At 40.8% G+C, this 16,665-nt stretch overlaps 1 protein-coding gene and 1 long non-coding RNA gene across 3 annotated transcripts in view; one reads left to right on the top strand and one right to left on the bottom strand.

The window, feature by feature from the left end:
* Window positions 1-16,665, bottom strand: part of LOC117044223 — a 51,234-nt gene that overhangs the window by 29,869 nt on the left and 4,700 nt on the right. Inside the window, exon 1 of one of the 2 annotated variants that reach the window (XR_004426277.1) lies at window positions 10,383-10,421. The exons of the other annotated variant lie outside the window; for it this stretch is intronic. This is a non-coding gene — a long non-coding RNA (uncharacterized LOC117044223). Of the gene's footprint in view, window positions 1-10,382; window positions 10,422-16,665 lie in introns of those variants that run through there. 2 annotated transcript variants of the gene reach the window in all.
* The window catches only part of USH2A (usherin), a 454,712-nt gene continuing 449,527 nt past the window's right edge, over window positions 11,481-16,665 (top strand). The window contains exons 1-2 of the mRNA XM_033144773.1: window positions 11,481-12,123; window positions 16,208-16,373. Of these exons, the coding sequence (XP_033000664.1) occupies window positions 11,639-12,123; window positions 16,208-16,373 (651 nt within the window). The 5' untranslated portion in view covers window positions 11,481-11,638. The remainder of the gene's footprint in view (window positions 12,124-16,207; window positions 16,374-16,665) is intronic.

The following is a 16,665-nucleotide window of genomic DNA, read 5'->3' on the forward strand; positions in this document are numbered from 1 at the left end:
CTTCACTCTACTATCCAACTACATGCTACAGTTATAGTACAGTAACTTAGTTGTTTGGCCCTTACAACCTCTGAGCTCCAGTCCTGTGCCTGGGCACTTTTACCTGACTCTGAGAACAATGAGAAATAGAGTTGGGTGTCATCAGCATATTGCTGACACTATGCTTCAAATCACCCGATGACCATATATATAGACGTTTTTCATGTTTGATGTGGTTTTATAATTTGTTGGAAGCTACCCAGAGTGACTGGGGCAACCCAGTCAGTTGGGTGGTAACTAACTAACTAACTAACTAACACACAAGCATAAGGGACAAGATGGAACCTTGTAGGACATCACAGTTTAATTTCCATGGGGCTAAGCAGAAGTCCCCCACTGGCAGCTGGTTGGCCACTGTGAGAACAGGATGCTGTGCTAGATGGGCCTCTGTCTGATCTGATGCAGCAGGGCTCTTTTGTTCCTATTCAAGTCAATAGAAGTATCCCCTTTAATAGAAGCAGCTTGAGACCTACTTATTATTAACACTGGACAGTGTTGTGCACACACCCATAGTAATTTTAAATATTTAGATACCATTAAAATTGATGGATTCCTCTCCCCCGCCTGCTCCTGGTACCATTTAATTTGGATATTTTCAAGCAGCTTACCAGATAAAACCCTTTTTAATGTTCTATTTATTTATTTTAATACTGTTGCTTGGGATGCCTGTATAATCAGATAAGGATCATTAAATCACTTGTGATTAAATAGGATAATAATATTTGCTCACCCTATTAATATTAGAGCTTATGCTGACTGTATTTTTTGATATTTCGAATGAAGTTGTCATAATTTTTTTCCAATTATATGAAAAGGCCATATTATCTCATTGTGAGGATTATGTCCCTTAACTCATCTACCATAATGTCTGCACATATTGGACTTCAGATTTCCTCATGTTCTTAGCAGCTGACCTCAGGCATTTCTCTAGTCTCCCATCTGGCATCTGTTATTTATCCTCCATATATTTTTAACCATGTTTCCACTCTCACCCCCACCCAACATTCCTTAAGACACACTAAGAAGTAGCTGTTCATTATCTCCATAGCCAACCATAATCTAAGTCATGTTCTATTCACTAGCTAATATCTTTCACTGCCCTTTGCTATGAGCAAAGAAGTCTCTCGCTTAGTTTTCCTGGTCCCTTAAAGAATGAAGTGTTTACTCGTAGGCTTCATCCACACGGCAGTTCATTCCATTTTCACAACATTTCCCTAACTGTTAATTTCCACATTTTATTTGATCTTCCGGATGACGTAAGAGCCAGTTCCAGAACTATAGTGGAATCTTGTGCCAGTTTACCACTCATTTTCATTTTACCTGGAAGCAAATAACACAGAAATGACCACTTAATTTGCACTATATTCCATTATAGTTCCAGAAATAGCTTTTACATCATGTGAATGCACAAATGCGCAATTTAGCACATAGAGAAAAGGCATGAAAACATAATACACTGCCATGTGAATGCAGCCCTGGTGCTGGCCCCATGTACACAGGACTGTGTCCCAATACACAGGACTGTGTTATCTGTGTTACCAAGGCCCGACTAGCCTCCATTAGAAGTTGGGAACTTGGGCATTTAGTGTTAGAGCATTCTTCCAGCAGAGATGCAGCGAAGGAGGAAGAAGAGTCTAAGAGCATCTTAATGGCCAACAGGTTTACTGTACCATGATCACTTTTAGTCGTTCTTGCTGCAACAGATATAACACAACAGCACCTCTGGAAGCGTTAGTCAAAGGGATACATTTGAAACATACTTAGCATCACCGGTATGTTTTTGACTGGATATAAAATCAATGGGACTTAGAGGCAGATGATTAGCACTGGACTCTTCGGGATTCTGCTCAAAAAGACTAGGTTCTATTCACGAATTTCCAAAGTCATACCAACTTGCAAACTGGGAGATGATACACTTGAGTTTAAATTACTTGCCCTAGATCACGTTAATATGTTTGCTTCAGAGCTGACAATTCCATTCTTTTTTGTGACTTTCAATAATTACACTGCACAATCTGTTCCTTTATTAGTTCCTCAATGAATAATAATGTGTATTAAAAACTTGGCTGTATGGGGTGCAGCCCCTTTCTTTGCATTTCTGCTGCTATAGTGAATACATATACGAACAAAATGCTTGAACGGCACCAACTTAGCAGGAACATTACTATTATAGTCTCAGTTCATTCATATACAACTATGTGAGAAAGCACTTTACAAAATACGTCCTGCCTGGCTCTTAAAAGTAAACCAAAATTCACACCAACTAACATTCCATAACTGGATTCATTTCTTTCTATAAAACATTATCTTTCCCTTGCCTCTCAGATGCTCAGTTTAGACTACGTACCCTCAACATCTCTAAATCAAAAGGGATCTCTTTGTTCAGTGGAGGCTAGCTAAAATCTGGAGGAAAAGGTACTGTGGAATTGTGGGGAATTCAGCAGGCCTGTTCTGTTATGGCACCTGTAAGAATTTGTCCACAATAAGAAAAAAGTTGTGAAAAATAAAGAGCTTTCTGTAACCAAGGAGGTCCACAAAATTGCAGGACCATTTATTCTAGTTGATTTATTCTAAAGGTGCTGCCAGACTGCCACTGTTTTGTGAGAGGGATTCAAGAGGATACTGCAAACTCACTTTTGCACTTTTAAAAGGGATTAAAGCGTTTTGCTGCCCTAGCACAACAAATGTACCGGTACTTCAACAAAGAAACAGACTACTTTTTGTAGTTACAAAAGTGAGGGGAATGGCATTGAAAAGCATGGGATTATAAACACTCTACAAGCAAATAAGCATGATGAATACTCATTGTCACGTATCCATCCCACAAACAATCCAGAAGGAATGCTCAGTAAAGACCAGGTATAGTCTAGCCTCCGCATAAACGTTGTATAAGCAAATCAGGATGAATGCTCAATAAACAGGCAATTTTTCCAACATGCACTCTTCTAAATATAACTCTGGTTGAATACCACCCATCAGGAGACATGCATGCCCCCAAGAGTCAGGGGCCACATGTGAAGTTCAGCCCATGGCATCTCTTGCATTTTTTTTTCACACCACATTGAATTTTCCATCTCTAGACTCCATGGACATTCATCTTCCAGAGAGTTCTGTGACATTGCAGCAGCCCAGAAAATGTGCCAAGGTGTGTGTGTGTGTGTGTGTGTGTGTGTGTGTGTGTGGGAGTTCCTTGCTGTACCTTTCCAGCATCTCCCCCACCCCTTAGTATCCACTTTCCTCAGTACTCTTCCTCCTCCAACCATCCCTCTCTGGCTTCCCTGCTTACTCAGCTGCTTACACATTGTTGGCTTCTGTCCGATGCATCCTTTTCATCTTTGTCACCCATGGCATTTGTGGAAGGAGAGATGCTGAGTCTTGTTTGCCTAGAGGTTGCATTGTCTAATTTGGAAGCCATTCACTTTAATCCCGGGTGGCAGGAGCTGGCTGTGCCTGTTAGTGAGAAAAGGAACTTCATACATGCTTAGATGCACACCTTTATGTAATGCTCTACATGTTCCAGTGAGACATATGACTGAAAATGGATTTGAGTATTTGACTCAGTGTTAACCCCTGCATTTGAACTTCCTTTCAGGGTTTTGAACCCCCACCATTTTCTTTGTTCTTTATATCTGTGTCCCCCCTGTATTTTCATTAACACCCTATTTGAATAATCCCTTCACTATTATAATTCTACATTTGGATGAATTAATATATACAGTGCATGCCTACAGTGCATTAATTTCTTACAATGTATTCTCAACCATGGCTACTCAGAAGTAAATCCTGTTGAATTTGGTGGGGAATACTCCCAGGTAAATGGGCGAGGATTGCAGCCTTAAATGTCAATTGTGGATTCTTTTTTGGCCACTGAAGAAATACAGCCATTGCAGGCCCCTTGGGTTAGGAAACGTCTCTCTGTGTCCGGCGGCATGGATAAGAGATGATATCTTCTTGTTCCTCCTGCATTTTCACCCCTCAGCATTTTCTTCATAAGGCTCTTGAACAGAAAGTGCCTGCTAGTGCTCTTTTCCTCTCAAATATATTCATCTTTTGTAATCAGAACTGAGGAATCTTCTTGCTGCCATGTGGAGATCCTGAGGGGACCCCATTGAAACATCATTCATGCCTGAGATTGGAGGACACCAGCAGCAAAATGTAATGAGACAGCAGAAAGTGGCACAAACGAACAAACTCTCAAGGGTATTTGTTTCACATGATACCATGTAGCTGAACTAGTTGTGGTCACAAAACACATGCGAGACACTGAACTCATCTGACAAGCAGAGTACAGCGGTGCTGCTCGTTTGGAGCAAACACATAGATCCCTAAACGGAACTTAAGATGTATTAAAAGGGGTTTGGGACTGATGGTGTGAGAGAGACCAAAGATACTGGCCAATTAAAACATAAAAAAGCTTGGTTTCCTGAATTTACTACAGCAAGGCTAAGGCTCACATTCTCTCTGCTCCTCTCTGTTGCTCTTTTGCACCCACAAAAAGCAGATTGAAAGCTTTTCCTTCTGCTATTAAACAAAGCACTATTCTGGTTACAAACACTTCGGGTTACAGACTCCGCTAACCCGGAAATAGTACCTCAGGTTAAGAACTTTACCTCAGGATGAGAACAGAAATTGTGCGGCGGTGGTGTGGCAGGAGCGGGAGCCCCCATTAGCTAAAGTGGTACCTCAGGTTAAGAACGGTTTCAGGTTAAGAACCTCCAGAACGAATTAAGTTTGTAACCAGAGGTACCACTGTACTGTGGGAGGCTGACGATGTATTGGGTTCCTGAGATCAGAGGAATGTCTGTGCCTGTGAAGGTCCTGGGTCTGGTTCTACCACCCTGGCTCTATGGCAAGTTGTTCTGTTGGCTTCTGCCTGTCCATTGCAAGTCACCCAGTTGCACCTTGGCTGCAACAGTGTTCTCTCTCCCTGCTTGAATTATGCTTGTAAGAAGCATGAGGTTTTGCGGTGTGTTTGGTTGAGGTGTGGTTTGAGGCTTGAAGCACCATATGGGGAAAGCCTCATCCACCCAATATAATGCATGATGTGTCGTATCAGTAAGGGCAGGGATTCAAAGGAACAACCAGGCAGATAACTTGCTCAAGGATAGGGCTGCTGATGCCCCTGCGCTGTAACTCTCAAGCTCAGGTGGGTGGGACAACCCACCTTTCAATCATTATTATTTTTTGGCCAAAATAATAAAACTGTTAACAATAACAACTGGGCACAAGTCTAGATATGTAATACAATCTCCCTCCTGTCAAGTATGTGATATCATGTTGATATGATTGATAGGTGGGTTTTTCCACTCACTTGACAGTATCTGACCCCCAGAATCCAAAAGGCTCTGCACCTGTGCCCTAGGTCACAGATTGCCTACCTATAAAAAGTAGTTCAAGAACATATAGTTGCACATCAAACCTTTCACTTTTGGAAAACTGATTTTTTTTTTTAACAACATAGCATTTATTTGCTAAAAGTTAGCTGGCCTAAACATAGTCCCTCCTGGGCACTTGACTGCATCAAAGAGCTTGTTACCGTTTTGCACTTCCTGCTCAAGAGAATTGCTGGGCCATGTTCTTGCTGGGCATTTGCCTCTCAGATTTGGCTGTGCAGAGAACTTACAGGTAGCTGCACATGGCAATGATTTTACATGACCACTATCTCAGGTGCTCTGGCCTCACTAATGTGATCTCTCCAATTGTCAGTAGGCTAGGTTGGCAAGTGACCACAGCACCCCAAGCCTATCTCCACCTCTAGACTTCAGTTTTCTGAAGAGTTGGAGCTGGATGTGTGGAAATGCTTGCAGCACTGTGTTCACTTGCCAGCCCAGTAAACAGAAGTTGCAGATAACCCCTTAAACAATGGTTAATGGCAGCTTTCTGGTTTGTTTACCTGCTATAAAGGAGGAACAAAGGAAAAGAGGAACGCACAGGTTCACAAAGCCTGTGCATACCCTAGTATATTAAGCCAGTGAAAACCAGGCAACAAGTTTAAACTTGACTTGTGAATCATGGTTTCCCTAAACAGTGGTTTGTTGTTACATCTGTGCCTTGGCTTAATCCTAGTTTGTTGTGTTGCTTAACACCCACTGCCCACGTGGTTCTAGTGCATGTTCCCTTCATCAAGATCGAGGGACAGTGCAAATGGATGGAACACATTTGTATGCTGGCTTACTGAGTCAGGGTTTGATCATATAAATATGGCTGCGCCTTATCTTGGTGGTTTGTTGGTGGACATTCAGCAAGTCAAAGTTAGCCAAAGCATGGTTTTAGTACTATGACCAAACTCAGCCCAGATGAGAAACTGGAGGAAACTCACCAGCTCAGCAACCAGTCAGATTTATCCCTAAGTGGCCTACTTCTCATAATACGGCCTAGTAATGGAAAGAAATTGGTGAATAGGTTTGCTGTCAGGAGCTTGTTGTTTCAAAGAAACTTTCAGCTCTGCCTCTCTAGTAACAAAGGAAATACTGGTGCTAAAAGATGCTGTGTGATGTATGGCATTTTTAAAGCTGTTAAAAGGCTCTTAACAGGTCTATAAAATATTTGCCTCCTCCTCCTGCTTCTTCAGAAATTTTTACTTTAGTATTTATCTCCTTGGTTTATACTGAATTTCCTCCCCTTTAAAACACAAGTTATTAATTATTTCTGAGATGTCAGTATCCAGCTCCCCCTCCAGCTATTAAAAATGTACATGCTTGGTAGTTTTATTATTTAGCATTGAGCAACTTGTACAAAAAGAACCCTGCAAATCAATCAAATTGGACACGAAAATTCATAGCTTTATCATGTCATATCATAGCTTTTTCGTGTTCATTTTCTGCATAAATTGGAGGGTGGAGCTAAAGAATATAACAAATATCAAGTTTTTGTTCCAGGTAGTCTTTGGAATTTTGCACTGGGTGATGGAGTGAAATTGATCCACCTCATGCACTGCTGGGTAATTTCTTTGTTAAGTCTTTCTATCCATAAGAAGAAACAATACCTCAGGAGTTATGTAAGTAGCAAGGACAGATCAAATGTTGAAGGTCAGTGCTTCAGCATTTACAACAATCTATTCATATATGTAAAATATATTGCAATAAACTCTGAATACCAAATACATTGTTAGAATTTTGCAAAGAGGTAAAATTTGGTGAACAGAATACAAAGCAAAATTGATGGATGGAGGGATCAATTATGAATTAAGGTGTTCAACTTTAATTATTCTTATATTTAAAAGGGAATGCTGCCAGAGGTCATGTGTGCACTACAAATTTGGTGGGGAAATTATATTTCTCCCCCATTTTCCATAATTATCAGCAAAAATCTTCTATAGATCATGATGGAAAAGCAATAAGGCAGAGGGAGGGAGCAAACTGTTGGTCTCCCGTTCTCCTCGCCTTTCGTAATCAAATCAGTTTGTGAATAATGTGATCAGTCCAAAATTATCTCAGGTCAAGTGGGCATTCCCAGGATGAGCTGCATTTAGTTTCCTCATTTTCTTACCTGAGCCTATTGTATGATTTGAAATCACCAGAGATTACTCTGTTCTGGAGATGGTTTCCACTCACCTTGAAAGCCAAGTAAATTCCAAGTAAAGAAGTGAGAAGGGTGGTGTCTTCAGATGACTCAAGTCATTATCCTTCTTGGTTCTTTACTTTGAATTGGCCATTGCTGCTAGCAGATGTTGTTCTGTGCAAAAACTCTGTCCTCAACTTCCCATCCAGTGGTATAGTGGAGGAGGAATGCAGGCGAGTGCAACACTGGGGAATTTTTTTTTAATAGGGCAGAACCAATGACATCACCTTCTAGGCCACAACCAGACTCTGAAACGCCCATCCCAGCCATGTGTGCCTGTCTCCATGGCTATATTGAAGAACCATTCTATATTTGGTCTATGTTTGAGTACCCTTTCTTTTATTGATTTTGGTTCTCCCAGCTGCTTTTTGGTTCACCGTTTCGCTTGCTTATTCTGCTACTTTTATGCTCTTCATTTCTTCTTCTGTTTTATTTTTGTGTTACATTTTTATTATAAGCCATCTCGACACCTGGCATTGTATGCATTTCCCTACACACTTTCCCCCTGTAAAAATATGCATTTTTGTATAATTATTATTTTTAAACCACATCCCAAAATTTAGAGTGGTATGTAGTATGCAATCCAGTCTCATTTCTAGGTACCGTATTTTTCTCTCCATAGGGAGCACCTCGTTTTTAGAGGAGGAAAGAAGAAGAAAAATATTTTTCTGGTTTTCCTCCTCTAAAAGCCCTGTTTTTTTTAGGATCAGCTAAAAGTTTTGCAGCTTTTTTGCAAAGGGGGAAAAGCAAAGCTCCTTTTGCAAAGGGGGAAAAGCAAAGAGGAAAAGCCCCGTTTTTATGGGGTTCAACTCACATTTCTGAAAAATCTTAAGGAAAGGGAGCCGTTTCTACTTTTTCCAGACAGATAATCTTATTAGCCAGTCACATGTCACTGGGGAAACAGACAACCACCCTCTGCAGCACATTCAACAAAGGAGGCCTGGGCAAAGGGGCAGCCAAAAGGGAGCCCGGACTCTTATCTCTCTTCTAATCACTTGCTGATCAGCCGCTGAGCGGGGTCCTTTCAACAGCCCCTTTTGGCCCCTGGGCAATTCAGCTCCAGGGACCACAGTTCACTCCATAAGAAGCACAGATATTTCCCCTTACTTTTTAGGAGGAAAAAAGTGTGTCTTATGGAGCGAAAAATACGTAAGAATGGAAGCTATGAATTAGGCCAGTTTATGTGTTTCTTTATTCTTATATTTATATCCCCCCTTTTCTTCAAGGACCTCAAGGTGGCATATACTCTTTTCCCTCTCCCCACTTTATCATTTCAACAATCCTGCAAGGTAGGCTATTTTGGGAGATAGTGACTGGCTCAAAGTCACCCAGTGGGCCTCATGTCTGAGTAGGGATTTGAACCCTGGTGTCCCATCTAGTCCAGCACTCTAACTACGACACCACTCTGCCTTTAAAATGTGGACTGACCAAAATTCTTCTCCATCCCTAGTTGTGTTACTGGGCCACCTGTCAAATGAACTGAGGAACATTTACAAATATTGTGATAGTTGATTGGTTCTAAAACATTGTACATTAGGAGCCCTACTGATGGAATTTGGTTATACATTATATATATATATATATATATATATATATATATATATATATATATATGCCTGTGAGATAATATCCTGGGTCTTTTGGTATACAACACTGTTCCTGGTGTAAGCCTTATTGACCCAGGGCCTTTTTGGTGGCAGTTTCCCATTTGTGGAATGTCCTTCCTCGTGAGGTGCATCTGTCTCCCTCATGACTAAGTCTAATAAGGAATTTAAAAACATTCCCGTTTACTCAGGCATTTGATGGCTGAAAGACACTGTTCTTAGCAACATTGAGACCACTGGTTGAAGGCATCTTAGCTGCTTTTGGAAAGTAGTGAACTTTTAAAAATATATTTTTAAAAATTATTGTTGTTACTATTATTATTATTATTATTATTATTATTATTATTATTATTATTATTAACATCTTTACCAGCCTTGGCTTCTTCGGAAAGAAGGGCAAGATATAAATTGAGTAAATAACATTGAGGAATTCAACCCCTTCGTGTGATTAGAATCTTTTCTGTCCCTGTCACCTGAGGCACTTTAACAGTCATGGCTCCCCTCAGTGAAGCCTGAGAGTTCTCGTTTGCTAAGGTTGCTGGCCTTGCCAAACTATAATTCCCAACACCCTTAATAAATGATAGTTCCCAGGATTCTCCATGGCTGTTAAAGTGGTGGGATTTTAAACACAAGGTGTGGGTGTGAGCAGGGAAACCTGACTTATTTGGTGGTGGGATTCCCCTCCCCTCCCACTCCCCCCCGCGGGGAGGGGGGGAATACTGGAGTATTGCTTTCCTCTGGTGGGAAAGAAGCTTTGTCTGCCATTTTGACAACTACAAAGATTCTGTGGCTGAAGCAGCAGGTGAAACATGGGGAATGGAAACCCCTGAACACAAAGGAAGGGAATAAGAACCAATTTGTTGCCACTGGCTGTATTAAATATTTTATGCTTTGAATTTGAGCAACAATGCGAGAGTGTGCTGACACACTGCTTTTTCCCCACACACATGAAGCGTGTTGAGGGGGGGGGACAACAGCAACATTACCTCTACCCACCTCCATTTGTGTTGACGGCATATTCTATGCTGCTGCTTTAAAATTAGATATGCACTGTTGTGTCCTGAGTGCTTCAGACTCTTCCCCCCAGCCTGCGATTAAGAGTCCTGCATGTAAAGCATGAGGAGAGCAGACAGTTTCCTGGCATCCCACTTAAAGTGCTTACTGTCTGAGATACTTTACCTGGGAACCTGAGTGTTCCTTCCACAGTGCCTCCTGCCAAGGCCTGTTTACTAAGAATTACTGGGGGTAACTCCACGGTTGCCAGGCAACGGGAACTAGTGTTCCTGCCATTTGAGCCAATTGTCAAACCGAAGGTTTGAGCAGTCGTCTCTTTGAAATGCAATAAATAACAACAACAACTCAACTTACCTATCAATAACAATTACAATTACACAGTATTGTGTGTGTATATATATATATATACTGTATGTATATGCGCCAAATTATCTATCTATAGTATCGGAAAGAGCACAGACATTTGCTAGGAAAAGGGTCATGCAGGACAGATGGTGATATGTTTTTAATCAGCTTTGCTGAGAGCTAAAAGGAGCTGCGTGAAATGGACAATCGGGGTAAGACGCAAAGTGCTTTGCAAACTTAAAGTTGTGTGTGTATGTGTATTTAACCTTAGAGTATCTTTTCAAAAATGTGCCATGTGTTTATATACTTCTAAATGCCTTGTTTAAATTACTTTGCATGCTAAGAAGGTGGGTGTTGGGTTTGTTTGTTTGTTTTTTTGCTTGTCATAATATGCATAAGTGCAGTTGTTGGCATTGCGTGAGTTAAGGGTCTCTGCACTTCAAAGATAGAATTGTAAAGCTGTGGCTCTATGTAGCTCAACTATAGAAAACTCTGTGACTGAAACTCTGTGACTGGTCCACATGCAAAAACAGATTTTGAAGTTTCAGATAGTTGTGCCAATATATATATATTTTAAAATTCCTATATTGTGGGCTTCATGCTTCACATATGCATTTCCCATCAAAGTTGCCTTGTGATTATAATTCTTCCTTATATCTAGTTCTGCATTTTGCTTAGGTATTATACAACTTCATTTATGTGGGGTTATTTAAATCCAGAAGATAAGAAGCTCAGACAAGGGAGAATCATATTCATATGCCATTACAGTGATAAAATAGATTTTCTATTGCATCTGATGTCTCTCCTCCCCAGCAGATGTAGGTCAGTCTGGCCTTAGGTATATGCATGATTACCGGTATGTACAAAGCACCCATTTCCCTTATACATTGTTTTTCTGTTGGCTTTCAGGTGCACGTGTCTGCTACTGGTTATGAGACGGGCGACACCCTCAGGATTTCAAATTAAGATGAAATGCTGCGTCATCTGTAAACCAGGCTACCCAAGGGCATTGCCACTGATGCAGTCATCATTACTTATTTAGGGATGCCTTATCAAGAGGAGACCTTCCTGTAAACATGATTTGCCTGGCTCTTCCCTTGCACTGTGGTTTCTTGTTCCACGCCATTGAAACATTCATAATGGCTCATTATACATCTTTACCCCTGGCCAGCTCTCAGGGGCATTTCCCAAGACTTGAAAACGTGGGTTCTTTCAAAAACATTTCCATTGTGCCAACCCAGGCTACCTGTGGGCTGCCAGACCGGAGTGCTTTTTGTCAAAGCTCTGCTGCTGTCGAAAGTATCCACTCCTGTACCCAGCAGTTTTGCATTCAGGAGTGCCCATACAGATCATCCCCTGCCCCTTATGCTGCCATTCTCTCAAAAGGTCAGGGTGCCTGCATCACAAAAGACAAGAATGACCTGCATCCTGGACCACGGAGCAACTCATCAAGCTTTATTTTTCATAACCTAAAGGGCTGCTTTTCCACTCCCCACACTCGGAAGCTTGGGACATCATTTACCTTAATAGTGTGGTTGAAACCTGAGAAAGAAGGTGTAATGTAAGTAGCTGGCAGGTGTTGACTTAATCTGTAAAATCAGTCATAGTAGTAGCATACAAAGTTACTGTTCAGGTGTATATAAAATGGATGTGACAACCTGATCCTTACTCTGAACATATTACAATTCTAGTCTGGCTGCACTGGCATCCAAAACGTTTCCACTTTCCAGGGAAAATTCAAAGTACTGCTTTTTACCTATAGAACTTTACTTAGCTTGGTGCCCCACTACCAAGGATGCCTTTTCCATTATGTGCTTACTTGTACCTTCAAGTCATAAAAAGAGGACTGCCAAATACCCTCTCTGACAGAAGTACAGCCATAGGGGAAAGGGCCTTTTCAGCAGTGGCCCCTCCCCTATGAAGCACTCTTCCTAGAGAGATCCACCTAGTGCCAATGTTATCATAATTTTTGGCACCAGGCAAAGATGTGTCTTTTCTTCCTGGCATTTCATTTTACCTTTTTGCCTACTACTGGTATTTGCTTTTGGGATATTTTATGGTGATCTTGCTGTCGTGGGATTTAATATAGGATTGCCTTTAGCTTTGCTTATTGTTTTTCAGGTTTAATAGTTTATTTTCTATTTGTTCTGTACTCTGGTTGTAAGTCACCATAAGAGCTTTTTTGTGGGGGGGGGGGTATATGATGATGAATAAACAAAGACTGGTGATAATGATTATGATTAGAATTTGGTACAGCCCTACTTGGACTGCAGCACTTTGGACTACATTTGGGAATCACATGTTTGATGGCTTCACCATGGAAAATGTATTCTGTCTGTGGAAAACGAACATGGTTAGAAGTGTTGTAGCCTAGCATTTTCTGTTTTGTGCTTATTCTCTGTGTGCAGAGCTTTTAACATCCATGTGGTTTCCCTCCCAATTGCATTTTGAAGTGGGGGGCTATTCTACATGGTAAACATGTAAACACAGAGCTGGATTGCCATATAAAATTTGCAAATGCACACAATGTCACTTTCTAGGTGCAGCAATGTAAGGGAAGGCTTGCTATGCTCCCTGTCAATTGCAATCCCATTTTACAAGTTTATTACCAAATGTTTGGCACGAAAGGAGTCAGTATAGCTGGGTTTATGGCAGCCAAAATGGATGGAATCTTAGAGTCTCGTATCCATTACTTCTCCCTTCCAATGGCATACATTTCCTTAAGAGGCTCATTTCTTTACTATGCAACATATAATCTATTACACTGAAGGTGGCATATGCCATTGTTATGTTGTATCTACTAGGCATGTGCACCAGCCACAAGATTCAGCTTGTATCTACAGTTGCAATGTTGTGAAACAAGCTAACCTGTTTTGGATCTACTGTATTTGGTGACCTTACAGTTTAACCTGATACCAAAATGACAGTCTGTAGGTCCACAAGGCGATGCCAGGTCAACATCCTTGCCCCAGTTCATACCACCAGAACAATTTATGACTGCCACTGTTTCATACCTCATTTTCATCATGACAGAACAATGGCAAATCTACCCCATTGCATTCAAGTATTGGGTTTCTTGTTCATGGTGGTTTTTCAGATTGAGAGACCATCTTCAATGCCATGTCTCTCTTTGAAAGACTGAAATGATTCAAGAGCTCAAGTGCCCACAGAGACCATCCATTGATTCAGTAGAATCTGATGGTCCACAATGACAGAAGCCACTGAAGAATACAAATATGATCAACAGAAAGCATTGCTCTTTCAGTTTCTAGATTGGCAGTGGGCACATGGCAGGCCATCTTATCCCATATGGTTCATTTACTTACTTACTTACTTACTTACTAACATATTTGTTATGCCACATTTCAGGAAGTATTACCAAGGTGGCCTACATTCTTCAAAAAGAAGTAACTTCTTGCAGAGCAGCTATACATTAATACTAGAGAGGAAAACAAAATTCCCATTAAGAACTGATGCAATTATTCTGGATTTCATTTTAAAGTGTTACACATCAAGGTCACTTCCCTAACTAAAGTCATGACACATGTAGGGGTCCACATATGGGGGTGTTTGTTTTTAGATAAGAAAAATTAATAAACCCTGGATTATCCAATTATTGTTTATCCAGGAACTGGGTAAATCCAGTTCATAAATATTTTCCTACTTGGCTGTGTCTTCTATCAAATATTTGTTAACGAAAAACTAACATGTTTACATGCAAACAGAATTGGCAGTATGTTAAGAAATGCATTTTTAGTAAAACTTGCAGACTGCATTTTTTGCTTTAAAGATTCTGTTGACAAATACTGATGGGATCAAAATCATTACTGAAAGGGAGTAATGGTCCAACTCCATTTATCTTATCGGATGAAAAGTGTGTTAGTCACAAATCTGTCAGCAGGCATAACCATAACTGTATCCAGTTGAAAGCAATGTTACAAGACTTAGGAGCAACTAGTATTAAGCCATTTTTTGGCATGTTGTGGCTTAGAACTTTGAACAAATGCAACAGTGTTTTACCCCCAAAACTGGAAACACACACACACACACACACACACACACACTCTAATGTATTTTCAATGTTTGTTATTGATATAAGTATTGCTTATAAGAACATGATCATGCACAAAGTACCTTTAGGTTATAATTTTATCATCTTTAGAGCAGCAAAAGATTCAGCCATGAACATGCCATTCTAACTGAATACAACTGAATTTAGTGGCAAGGCCCGGCCCTACCTTTATAACTCCAGAATTGATAGATGCTGAGGCCAGGGAGCAGTTTGCAAGGTGCTGGAGGTCAGCACAGTTTGCAACCACACTTGCTCAGTCTAAACATGTCTGCATACTACTCCTCCATATTCAGGGAATGAATAACTGGGAGGATTCTAGCTCAAATGTTGAACTGATGAAACAGTTTCCCACTGCAACCCTGGCTTTTAGCTCAGGCTGTTTTTGGTCCACTAAAACTGGTCTGAAATGCAAAGGACCCAAGTATGGGCAACATATAGGCCAGTCTAGGTAGCTGAGTATTCACTCAAAGCAAGGAGGATTCTCCCGAAGACCACAGTATGAGAGGAAATGATTACATTTCCATTCCCTGCCTACTGTGTGTTGGCATATTTAAGCTGAGCAACTGCGCAACAAAAGGTTGAGGAGACTGTAAAGCATAACTAGGAGTTGATTTAATTAAATGAAAAATAACAGAAATTACATTAGCTATAAGAACATTACAGAAACATGACCCATCCAGTGACCCACCACCTAGGGTACTGAGAGAGGTACGCAGACCTCCTTATATACTGTATCCGATTGCTGATACGCCTTAAATCAATACAAACTTAACATCACCTGCTGTACTGCCCCACAGCTGCAAAACTAGGTCAGTTCATTTCCTTCTTTCTTTTAAAGAGATACACATTTCTGTGGAACAGTAATGAACCTTAAACTGTAACCACTCAACACTGTGTTCATGACAATACCCACAGCCCAAACTGATGCAGACAAATTTTACATCATGTCATTTGACCTTTAGGAGGGCATTCTACTCTGTACAGTGGATGAGAATAGGGCTGGATCTAGACACATCAAAGAAGTGTTTCGGTTTAAAGTGTAAATTGAAACAGGGAAAACAGGTAGAGAAAAACAGGATGCCACATCACCATCTGGTGGCACAATGTTATATCGCATATACAATGCATATAAATCACGTTTTCTTTACCAGTCTAGCTGAGTCCTAGGATTGCTCATCAGTGGGTTATCGTGATTAAGACCGTGCTACAGAAACCATTGCAATGACAAAGGGACAGAGGCCTGCTTTGCTCCATGCATTTCCGATATTCTACACATGTACAAAATCCTGTCAAGTTCTATGCATGCACAAAAATACAAAGGTGCATCAGTGGTGTAACCCAACCCTACATTTGGTAGCGATGGTGGCCTGCATGTGTACCATGCACTCCCACTTGCCACAGATGATCATGTTTAATTCGCATTATCCCAAGTGAAAACTTAACCCAAGGAGAGAGGCATTCGCCTGCAAAACACAGCATCGCTTCTCCCTCTTCTTCCTGTGGCTTTTGTAATACAGCTCAGCTACTCCTCTGGAAGTTGACCTTTGACTTTCCTTCTTTATTGTTTCCAAAGGTGTATGGTGGAGAAAGCTGTTGATGGGCAGACTGTGTTCAAGCTTACAGTCTCTGAGAAAGAGACCATGTTTTATTATCGCACTGCAAATGGGCTGCAGCCACCGATAAAAGTAATGACACTGGGGAGAATTCTTGTGAAGGAATGGAATCATCTTAGCGTGCAGGTGAGTGAAATGACAACACACACACATTTAGCATGGGTAAAGTCTTGAATTGTATGAGAGGGGCATAGCTGAACAAACACCAAAGAGGCAGAGTTCAGGTTAAAATACATTGCTATATACTGGTATATATTCTTGTAAAAGGGTAAATCCTGTCAGGCTAACCTTTTAGAGTTTTTTAAAAAATAAAGTGTTGATTAGTATATGGATAGGAGGTTAGAGTTTCAAAAAGCATTTGATAAAGCAATTAACCAAAAAAACCCCCTCCTGAGTATGCTTAACCATCAAGGGATAA

The sequence above is a fragment of the Lacerta agilis genome, chromosome 3, assembly GCF_009819535.1.
Source record: "Lacerta agilis isolate rLacAgi1 chromosome 3, rLacAgi1.pri, whole genome shotgun sequence".
Classification (NCBI taxonomy): Eukaryota; Metazoa; Chordata; class Lepidosauria; order Squamata; family Lacertidae; genus Lacerta; species Lacerta agilis.